At 40.5% G+C, this 12307-nt stretch overlaps 1 protein-coding gene across 6 annotated transcripts in view; it reads right to left on the bottom strand.

Annotated features, from left to right (window-relative positions):
* LOC106091812 (dnaJ protein homolog 1) overlaps window positions 1-12307 on the bottom strand; it is a 172500-nt gene that overhangs the window by 52221 nt on the left and 107972 nt on the right. For 5 of the 6 annotated variants that reach the window (XM_013258478.2, XM_059364445.1, XM_013258477.2 and 2 more), the window contains 2 exons: window positions 8173-8401; window positions 7739-8108 (listed from right to left, as the gene is read on the bottom strand). In XM_013258478.2, coding sequence (XP_013113932.1) covers window positions 7739-8108; window positions 8173-8401 — 599 coding nt within the window. The remainder of the gene's footprint in view (window positions 1-7738; window positions 8109-8172; window positions 8402-12307) is intronic. The other variant, XM_013258483.2, reaches the window with a different exon arrangement.

Here is a 12307-nt window from a genome sequence, read left to right on the forward strand (position 1 = left end):
TAAGCATCGATGGTTTGTTGGTTCAACGGTTTTTCTTTTTTTTTAATTTTTGGGGTTATGGTTGTCATGTTGAAGACTGTGGGGTGCTTTATTTTCTAATGGCCAGCCGCTGGTTGAGGATTTTAACCATTTTTCTGATCAACGTCAAACTAAACGTCACAAATAACAAGCTAAAAGTCAAACCTGACAAAATAAATCCAACAAATATTGATTGGTTTATATTGGTGTCTTTTTTCGGCAATTTCAATCATGGCAGCAGCCGCATCACCCAAAAACTTCTCAACAGCATTTAAACCTTTGGTTTTTTTTTTTTGTTTTTTGATTTTCTATTGACCAAAAATAACACAGAAAAAACAACAACACACATGTACTAAAAGTGATATCAGTTTTAGCCAGCCCAGTTACCAAAGTAAAGTGGACATGACATACTTCATGTCATTACCAGAACCAGAGAACAACGACAAACTCAAATCCACCAAATAAAAGCGATGGGAAAATTCACATAGAAATACAAACATACACACACACACACACGGAGATACATACATGTGACAAATCCATGGTGCCATAGATGGACCCATGGACTGTAAAACAAATCGCCTTTTTTCGTAGCTAGCGTACATACAACCGGTCTGCATGTGCTAAGTGGCTCTATACGACAGCAGTGCGTCCACATGGTTTATGGACACTAAAATAAACTCCATCATCAACTCGAAACTCAACTCGTCAACATAAACACACACACACACACACTCAAACACTTGCATGTTCACATAAAACTTTGATTGGTTGACCGTAAAAACATTTGAAAATTTGCAAAACCCAATCATACACACGCAATCGATGGCATAAAGGGTTATCGGAGACTATTAGAATTATTAAACGGATACAGGTACATTGGTACAAAAACTTTACTCTTTCTAATTTACAATATGTGGTCCGATTTGGCCCATTAATTATGGGAGATCAAGGAGCCAAATTGGGAGATTGGTTAATATGGGAGCTACATCAGGTTATAGACCGATTCGGACCGTACTTGGCACAGTTGTTGAAAGTCTTAACGGAACACTACATGCAAAATTTCAGCCAAACCGGACAAAAATTGCGGCTTGTAAGGGCTCAATAAGTCAAATCGGGAGATAAGGGAACTATATCTAAATCTGAACCGATATGACCCTTTTTTAATTCATAACGACTCACATCAATGTAAAGAGTCTGTGCAAAATATCAAGTGGCTAGCTTTACGCGTTCGTCCGCTATCGTAATTTCTACAGACGGACATGGCTACATCGACTTAAATCGTCGAGGCGATCAATAATGTACATACTTTATGAGTTCTTATAGGAATATTTCGAGGTGTTACAAACGGAATGACTAGAGTAGTATACCCCCATCCTTTGGTGATGGGTATAAAAAAGGAATGACATAATTAAATTTCCTGAATAGAAAAACACCCAGATATTTAGCGCTTCCAGTAAATGGAGCATTTACTCCTCCCAGGTGCAACTGTAAGTAACTTGCATCTCCTGCTGAAAAGAAGAATTTCTGTCATCTGTATGGATTTACGCCTAGAGTTATTTTGGTAGACCACTTCGTCGTCGCAAGTAGAGCTTCCTGAAGTATATCTCTTAAGAGTTCTGGGAAACTTTCCGTTTACGCGACCCGTTTTACCACATTTTCTTCCATAGACAATAATATTGGGTTGCCCAAAAAGTAATTGCGAATTTTTCATATAGTCGGCGTTGACAAATTTGTTCACAGCTTGTGACTCTGTAATTGCATTCTTTCTTCTGTCAGTTATCAGCTGTTACTTTTAGCTTGCTTTAGAAAAAAAATGTAAAAAAAGTATATTTGATTAAAGTTCATTCTAAGTTTTATAAAAAATGCATTTACTTTCTTTTAAAAAATCCGCAATTACTTTTTGGGCAACCCAATATATTGTTAATGGCTATATTCTAAAGTGGAAGAGACAATACATCTCATTGTGAAGATGCCTTGCTTTTTAAATCTACAGATCCCAAGCCTGCCGGATGCATATTTTAGTTAGTAAGTTATTTATAAACTTTCTTACTGTAGTGTTGATGCCTAGAAACTCCAGCCCCTTCATGACTTTTGTCGGTTTTACATTACAGAAAGCACCTACAACGTCAGGAAATGCTTCCAATGTGTAATCCTTGACAGAGAGAAAAAACCGCTATTTTTTTTTGGCCTTGCGAAAAATTTTTCCAATTTTGAAGATGATCGGATTGAAATTGTCATCTGTACTATGTGCACAACTGGAGATGGACAAAAAGGCGAACAGGCAGACTAGCTCCTGGGCTTAGGAAAGTATACTCAGCTTGTATCAACATGTCGTACATACTGGTTGGATAGAGACACATAGGTCATTTTCACGAAGGCGAAAGATTTTCGACCGCTTGTCTCGGCAGCAGCATGCATACGACCTAGTCGCCTACATAGCGGGTTCTCTCTCTGTCAAGGATTACACATTGGAAGCATTTCTTGACATTGAGGGCGCTTTCACTAATGTAAAACCGACAATGTGTATGGAAACTGAGAAAAATCAGTTCAGATTTGGATACAGCTCCCTCATATATTTTCTTCCGATCTATTTTCTATTCAGATTTAGATATATCTCCCACATATATCATGGATCGGTTCACATAAAGATATAGCTCCCATACAAATGAGCCACCCAATTTTTTATACCATCCACAATCGGATGGGGATATACTAATTTCTTCATTCCGATTGTAACATCTCGAAATATTCTTCCGTAACCCCATAAAGTACGTATATTCTAGATTGTCATAACATTTTGAGTCGATTTGCCTGAAATTTTGAAGTTGGAATTTTTCTATGACGTCTAACAGCCATGATAAGTACGATACATATCGGTCTATAACTTGATATTGCTCTTATATATTTGAAGTCATTCAAAGAAGATTCGGCCCGCCCGAAATTAACGCACTTTTACTTGTCACTTCTACAACCTTTGCAAGCGCATTTATCAACCAATCTTCTCAAAATATTGCACACCATCTTCCCTTATGACTTTTACTAAATCGAAATCGATTTAGATGTAGCTTCCACATGTGCACAACCCAAGTTACAGTAACTGATCCGCAGTTGTTGTGCTCTATCTTTCGCCTGCTTGATTCTGTTGATTATCCAGATCCAGGAACCCTCCAACTAAGGTGGAGTGCGTCCAGAGGGATCTGGGACTGAGCCAATCGGGTCTGGCAGTTAAACAAGTGACGTGTATCGTGCGGTCCCTGATCACAATCGGAACATACATCCAGCACATCGGCATCAATCCTTGCTCTGTAGCAGTTGACACATTCCTCCGGTAGCTATTCAACGCATTGATACCGTTTTTGCAGGAATGTTGTCTAGACCCGCTTGATCTAGAGTACGTGTTCGTACTTTTTTCGTTATGGGAGCGACACATCCCGGAGTGCCTTGTCCACACACGTCTGGTTCCTGCCGGGATTGAACAGAACCACCTCCATCATCGGTTGATGTCGGTGAGGTGTAACCGGTGCATGGAGTGGGTGCATTTCCGATCTTGCTCTAGCTTTACGTCACTACGGGAGTTTAGTCGCACTGAATACGTTGCAGGGTGCTGGTCGAATATAGACAGTAGTGGGTAAAAAGCGTCGTAGTCGTGATCCCTCCTACCTCTCCCGTGCAGCAATATACACAACAGAAGCACCCCAGCCCCGATATTGCGGCGACAGTTCTGGGTACCCCCGGTAGACGGGGTTCGAGTCAGTCACTTTTGGCGACATAACTGAATAAGCGTAGAAAGGCCTCGGTGTGATTGGCTAAGCACCGCCAGAAAAGTTTAAGTCCCCCCGGATTTTACGACATGGGCTATTGAAAGATGGGCTGACTTCGCTCAAGCGTAACTGTGACTGTTCCGAAGAGATGAGCCAGGATGTTCAACCGTCAATTTGTGGTGCATCCCAAGAGTAACAGGGCTAGGAAGAGAGCTATTCGTCGTGTCCATGGTCTCCGAACCGAATGACAGCCAACACAAGATACCGTGCACGTGGATTTATGAAAGTCATCCGTGGCCTCACGTCATCCAAGGCGTTGGGCCCAGACGGAATCACTACACAGACACTGAAGAATCTGGATCTACCTGGTGTCGTGTACCTTACAACTGTCCCTAACCTGTCTTTGAACACTCTTATAGTATCCGATGTCTGGAAGATGGGCAGAGTGATCCTGCTACTTAAGCCTGGATGGGATCCGAGCAGGTGGGAGTCGTACAGACCGATCTCCCTTCTCTTACCCGTAGCCTAGACACTTAATGGACTATACCACTGCTATTGGGCCTATCGAAGGCATGCGACACTGTCAGCACCACGAGGACGGGCCATGAAACGCTGGGACGCGAATTATCTGTGTGCACGCCAGGGAAAACCTCTACCTATACTCATACAAAATACTTGGCGTCACATTTGACAACTCCCACATGCCACAGCAATTTGCGATAAAGTCCAAAGCAGAAACAAGTACAAGCTTGCTAAGTTCGGCCGGACCGAATTTTGGGAACCCACCACCATGTAATCTGCCAAAATATGGGAGCCCATCTGGCGCAGTTGTTGAGAGTCATAACAGAACACTACATGCAATATTTTAGCCAAAAATCGCTGCTTGTAAGGGCTCAAGAAGTCAGATCGGGAGATCGGTTTATATGGAAACTATATCAGGTTATAGACCGATTTCAGCCAAATCGGACAAAACTTGCGGCTTCCATGGGCTCAAGAAGTCAAACCGGGAGATCGGTTCATAAGGGAGCTATATCAGCTCCTTAACCGATGTGAACCGTACTTGGCGCAGTTTTTGGAAATCATAACAGAACACTATGCACTAAATTTCAGCCAAATCGCATGATAATTGCGGCTTTCAGGGCCTCAAGAAGTCAAATCGGGAGATCGGTTTATATGGGAGGTTCTTGACTAATTCGGACTGTACTTGGCACACTTGTTGAAAGTCATAACAGAACACTATGTCAGCCATATCGGAAAAAAGTAGCGGCTTGCAGGGCTGGGAGCTACATCCAAATCTGAACCGATATTGCCCATTTGCAATCCCCAACGATCTACATCAATACAAAGTATCTGTGCAAAATTTCAAGCAGCTAGCTCTACGTGTTCGTCCGCTATCGTGAAATATTTCGAGGTGTTACAAACGGAATTACTAGATAAGTATATTCCCATTCTATGGTGGTGGGTATAACAAGGTCCTCAAAACACTTGTCGGCAGCACTTGGGAAGCTGACAAAGAAAACTTTTTCACCACGTACAAAGCAATTGGGCGATCTGTGGTGAGTTATGATTCGTAGTTATTAAAATTTTGCATGGATTTTTTATACCCTCCATTATAGGATGCGGGAATATTCGTCTAAGACCCATAAAGTATATATATATATTCTTGATCGTCATGACTTTTTAAGTCGAACTCGCCATGTCCGTGCGTCTGTCCGTACGTCTGTCTGTCGAAAGCACGATAACTTTCGAAGGAGTAAAGCTAGCCGTTTGAAATTTTCCACAAATACGTCTTATCAGAGTAGGTCGGTTGGGTTGTAAATGGGCTTTATCGGTCCATGTTTTGATATAGCTGCCATATAAACTGATCTGGGATCTTAATTTCTTGAGCCGCTAGAGAGCACAATTCTTATCCGATTTGGCTGAAATTTTGCATGAGGTATTTTATTATGACTTCCAACAACTTTGCTGAGTATAGTTGAAATCGGTCCATAACCTGATATAGCTGCCACATAAACCGATCTGGGGTCTTGACTTCTTGAGCCACTAGAGGACGCAATTATTACCCGATTTGGCTGTAATTTTGCATGTGGTGTTTCGTTATGACTTTCAACAACTGTATTAAGAATGGTTCAAATCGGTCCATAACCTGATATAGCTGCCATATAAAACGATCAGGGATCTTGGCTTTTTGAGCCTCTACAGGGAGCAATTCCTATCCGATTTGGCTGAAATTTAGCATGACGTGTTTTGTTATGACTTCCAACAACTGTATTAAGAATGGTTCAAATCGGTCCATAACCTGATATAGCTGCCATATAAACCGATCAGGGGTCTTGACTTTTTGAGCCTCTACAGGGGGCAATTCCTATCCGATTTGGCTGAAATTTTGCATGACGTGTTTTGTTATGACTTCCAACAACTGTATTAAGAATGGTTCAAATCGGTCCATAACCTGATATAGCTGCCATATAAACCGATCTGGGGTATTGATTTCTTGAGCCTCCAGAGGGCGTATTTATTATCCGATTGGGCTGAAATTTTGCACGACGTGTTTTGTTATGACTTCCAATAACTGTATTAAGAATGGTTCAAATGGGGCCATAACCTGATATAGCTGCCATATAAACCGATCTGGGATCTTGACTTCTTGAGCCTCTACAGGGAGCAATTCCTATCCGATTTGGCTGAAATTTTGCATGACGTGTTTTGTTATGACTTCCAATAACTGTATTAAGAATGATTCAAATCGGTACATAACATGATATAGCTGCCATATAAACCGATCTGGGTTCTTGACTTCTTGAGCCTCTACTGGAAGCAATTCCTATCCGATTTGGCTGAAATTTTGCATGACGTGTTTTGTTATGACTTTCAACAACTGTGCTAAGAATAGTTCAAATTGGTCCATAACCTGATATAGCTGCCATATAAACCGATCAGGGGTCTTGACTTCTTGAGCCTCCAGAGGGCGTAATTGTTATCCGATTTGGCTGAAATTTTGTTCAAAGGCTAGTAACTCTTAGTAGTTAAAGTGTTTTAATTGATGCTCTTTGCAAAATATATAGAGTCCCAATGTAATAAGCCTATGTTCAATACAAACATCAAAATAAGAGCATAGAAAAAGTGTCATTGATTAATTTGGGAAAAACTGCCTTTAAAATGATTGATCAAATTAATGAATGGATGAATGGTTCGCCAGTTTGGTTGGATAGTTTGGAGTGTTATCATTATTGTTGTTGCAGTTGTTGCTGTTGATGCTACTGTCAATATGGTTCTTGTTTATTTTTATGTTTTTGGACCGTTGATGTATTCTGGCTTATATGGTAAACAGCCATTTATACACTAAATTAACAATTTGCAATTTATAGATTTTTTTTTGTTTCTTCACCAATTGATTGTGTTTGTTTGGGCTTTTTACAGATTTTGCCCCCAACTGTGAGAATTTTCCAATTTTTCAAGCATTAAAGCATTGCTGGCTGGCTGGCTGGCTGGCAAACAATCTGCACCACATTTGGTGGACATGCATTCAGTTTGGACAATCGGTAGGTTGGCCATTCATTCATTTGTGGATATTGATGATGGGAATTCGTATCATTATAGCAAAACATATTCTATTAAAGGCTAATAACTCAAAACAAAAACAGAACGGAACTTAAAATGAATGCAATGTGATTGATATGTGAATTGCGACTCAAATACATGTCCCATCATCGTCACCATCATTGTCGATTGGTGGTATGCATGTCCAAATGTGTAAGCACCCCAATTCAAGTTTTAGTGATTTATCATTCATTTGCAAAGTATTGCTGACATTTCTTTTAAATGATTAATGACCATACCACTGTTGGAGCTTTGTGGGTCCGATTAAGATAAGCATAGTTAAAATTTACCAAAGAGTTGTATGGCAGGAAGATTTAAATTTTTCAAATTAAAAAAAAAAAATTGCTCGAACTCACCTGTTTCAGTGTAAGGCGGGCTGTATATCTTAAATCACTTCCCTCTCGCTTAAACATGGCATGCGGTTTATCACGTATAATGAACACAATATCCGAAGGTATTTTACCCGGCGACTGATCGCCCTCTTTCTGAAAGGTCACCTTTGTGCCGGACTTCCAGCCCGGCTTTATCGATATGCTCACATATTTGTCCTCCTTCTTTGAGCTCCCATCGGGCTGTTGTACACGCCTTGAGATTTTCATTTTTTTCACACAGCCATGATAGATTTCTTCCAATGTCACATAGAGATCATGTTCGACGGGTGGATCCTGTTGTTTCTCCTTTTTGAACGGTGTATGGACATTGAATGAATGTGATCTAAATGAGGGTCTTCACTGGATTATTTAAAGCAAACCACCACAACACAATGAAGATGCAGTCAACTCGTACTTACCTAAAAGCACCACCGAGACCGTGACGTGATCCCAAACCGCCAAATGGTGATGAGAAGAAGTCATGTTCTGTGTCCAAATCGAAAACGTTCTTATCGAAGAGATTATCACTCATGTCAAAGAACGATGCGAAGGGATTGCTGGAGCCAAAGAATTGGGCAAATGTGGCTCGTGGATCACCGTGGAACTGATATGTAAATGTGTTATTCGAACTTGTACCATTGCTTCTACCTGCAAAGCAAAAGGCAATCAGAAAATATTGTTAATATTTTTGTGACATAAAAAATACAAAACTAAAGATCGCTCTATAAGGCAGTTTTTAAACAAATACCATCAAATCTGCAACAGAAAGTATGCAAATGCAAATTTTGCCCATGAACATTCCACTAAGGAACAGGGGCAAACTTCTCACATATCAATGAGTGCAGTCCGATTCAAGTTTAAGCTCAATGCAGTCAGATTCAAGTTTAAGCTCCTTTTTATAGCCGAGTCCGAACGGCGTGCCGCAGTGCGACATCACTTTGGAGAGAAGTTTTATATGCCATAGTACCTCACAAATGTTGCCAGCATTAGGAGCGGAAAACCACCGCTGAAAAGTTTTTCTGATGGTCTCGCCAGGCTTCAAACCCAGGCTTCAGCGTCATAGGTGGACATGCTAACCTATATCCAAATATGGTCCAATCTAGACCATACTCAGCACGGACATCAAAGGACCTACCACAGTTAACTTTGCCTTTGCAATGCGGCTTTTATGGGCCCAAGAACTTAAATCGGGAGATCTTTATATATGGCAGCTACATCCAAATATAAACTGACTAAGACCAAATTCGACATGGATGTCACGACGTTACTCGGCAAGAATTTCGTGGGCCAGAGAATAACTTGCTGCGCCAAATTTCGGCAAAATCGGGATAAAATATGTCCCTTTATAGGCTTAATACCTAAAATCGTGAAATCGGGAAGGAAAGCAAAACAAATAGGTAACGAAGTACTAGTAGAGTGCGAAGCTTACTCTCACCAACTGTGATCTTTCGAACATTTTCCAGTTAGAGATCATATTCAGTACTTTCTATTGAAAGAATAGCATGATCAAGTGTGTGATGATATTCAAAACACTTTGACTGGCTACACTCATAGAAATTTGTTAGTAACAACAGCAAAAATGTTTGCTGAAACAGCAGAAAGTCTGCTTAAAATGGGACAGCAGTAATTTGTTGCTGAAGTAGCAAACATTTTCTGCTGTTTTAAATTTAAAAAAGCTAATTCTTGATCGAATTTTAATAATAGCAGGCAAAATAACTACTTCTTTATGTTTATGCTTTTAAACAAAAAATTTATTCCTAAAATTGGCATTTTTCATACCCACCACCATAGAATGGGGTATACTAATCTAGTCATTCCATTTGTAACACCTCGAAATATTCGTCTAAGATATATATTTTTGATCGTTTCGTAGTTCTAAATCAATCTAGCCATGTCCGCCCGTCCGTCTATCGAAATCACGATAGAGGCCGAACGGGTAAAGCTCGCTTGAAATTTTGCAAAGATACTTAATATCGATATAGATCGTTGGGAATTGCAAATGGACCATATCGGTTCAGATTTAGATATAGCTCCAATAAAAACCGATCTCACGATTTGACTTCTTGAGCCCCTGGAAGCCGCAAATTTTTTCCTCATTTGACTGAAATTTTGCATTTGGTGTTCTGTTACGACTTCCAACAACTGTGTTAAGTACGGTTAAAATCGGTCTATAACCTGATATAGCTCCCATATAAACCGATCTACCGATTTGTCTTCTTGAGCCCCTGAAAGCCTCAATTTTCATCCGATTTGGCTGAAATTTTCCACAAAGTATTTTGTTATGACTCCCAACAACGGAGCCAAGTACGGTCCAAATCGGTCTATAACCTGATATTGCTCCCATATAAACCGATCTCACGATTTGACTTCCTCAGTCCCTGGAAGCCAAAATTTTTGACCGATTTGGTTGACATTTTGCACATAGTGTTCTATTTTGACTTCCAACAGCTGTGCCAAGTACAGTCAAAATCGGTCTATAACCTGATATAGCTCCCATATAAACCGATCTCCCGATTTGTCTTCTTGAGCCCCTGAAAGCCAAGTGCATCCGATTTGGCTGAAATTTTATACATGATATTCTGTTATGAATCCCAATAACTGTGCTAAATACGGTTGAAATCGGGTAAGAACATGATAAAGCTAGCATATAAACAATCTCCCGATTTGACTTCTTGAGCCCTTGGAAGACACAATTTTTATCCGATTTGGTTGAAATTATGCACATGGTGTTCTGTTATGACTCTCAACAACTGTGTCAAGTACGGTCCAATTCGGTCTATAACTAAATGTAGCTCCCATATTTTAGCAGAATCCATGGTGGTGGGTTCCCAAGATTCGGCCCGGCCGAACTTAGCTCACTTTTACTTGTTTACCCTTCACCATAGGTTGGGGGTATACTAATTTCGTCATTCCGTTTTTAATACCTCGAAATATGCTTCGAATACCCCATTAAGAATATATATATATTTCTGATCGTCATGGTATTTTAAGTCAATCTAGGCATGTCCATCCGTCCCTCAGTCTGTCTAAAGCACGCTAACTTTCGAAGGAGTAAATCTAGGCGCTTGAAATTTTGCACTTCTTATTAGCGTAGGTCGGTTGGGATTGTAAATGTGCCAAATCGGTCCATGTTTTGATATAGCTGCCATATAAATCGATCTTGGGTATTGACTTCTTGAGCTTCTAGAGGGCACAAATCTCATCCAATTCGACTGAAATTTTACACGTGGTGTTTTGGTATTACTTCCAACAATTGATGCCATATAAACCGATCTATCGATTAGACTTCTTGTGCCTCTTGGCTTAAATTTTACACATATCGTTTTGGTATGACTTCTAACAAGCCTAAATCAGTTCATAAACTGATATAGCCGCCGATCTCTCGATTAGATTTCTTGGACTTCTAGTGGACGCATTTCGAATCCAATTTGGTTGAAATTTTGCATACATCTGTTTGGTATCCAACGCCTGTACCAAGTATGGTCTAAATCGGTTGATAACCTGATATCGCTGCCTCCGATATAAACCGATCTCCCAAGTTGACTTTCTGACCCCTTGAGGGCGCAATTTGCCTGAAATTTTGGAGGTGGTGTTGTTCTATAACAAGATTTCAGACAAGGAGACAGCCTATCGTGTGATCTCTTTAATATCCTGCTGGAGAAGATTATACGAGATGCAGATGTGAATAGATATGGTACACTACACACAAGAAAACACATGCATAGCTCGGTTACCGGAAGTAGTAACTGCAGCCTTCGATAGAATCGAAAGAACGTCAGTAAAAATGGGTTTGGCAATAAATGGAGATAAGGCGATGGATGGATGGTTTCAACTCCCAAAACGCCTTTTACAACCGACCACATAAAGAAATTGAGAAAGTTTAGAACTTTGAGATTGTGTGCAACTTTATCTACCTCGGCACCGCCGTAAGTGAAACAAATGACACCAGTTTTGAAATATATCGAAAAATAATACTGGCATACAGATGGTACTTTGGATTGAGTAGGCAGTTTGGAAACAAGGCCTGTCGACAGACGAAGATTACACTATACAACACACTGATACTACCCGTGTTGTTATATGGTTCTGAGGCATGGGTACTTGTGAAAGCAAACGAGGCAGTGCTTGGAGTATTTGAGAGAAAGATTCTTCGTAAAATATATGGACCAGTTTGCGTTAATGGAGAATATAGGCGTCGTTGAAGCACGAGCTGTATGACGACGATAGCATAGTTAGGTTAGGTAAGAGTGGCAGTCCTTTGCAGACTCACTTAGACAATTTAAAGTCCATTGTGATACCGCAGTAGTGACAGACCAAGGCTTCTGGCTGAAATCGAACCCACGACCTCTGCACTGGTAATCCAAGCACTCAGTTACACGTGTCAAAATGCAACGGCGGTATTGGCTAGGCCATGCTGTCAGAATGGATAAAGAAGCTCCAGCAAAGAAGTCTTTTGAAGGCAAACACGGTGTTACACGCAAACCGGGACAACCAAAAGCCCGATGGAAAGATCAAGTGAAGTGAGACACCTCGAAACTTGGTGTCAGAGATTTT

Source organism: Stomoxys calcitrans, chromosome 3, assembly GCF_963082655.1.
Source record: "Stomoxys calcitrans chromosome 3, idStoCalc2.1, whole genome shotgun sequence".
Lineage (NCBI taxonomy): Eukaryota > Metazoa > Arthropoda > Insecta > Diptera > Muscidae > Stomoxys > Stomoxys calcitrans.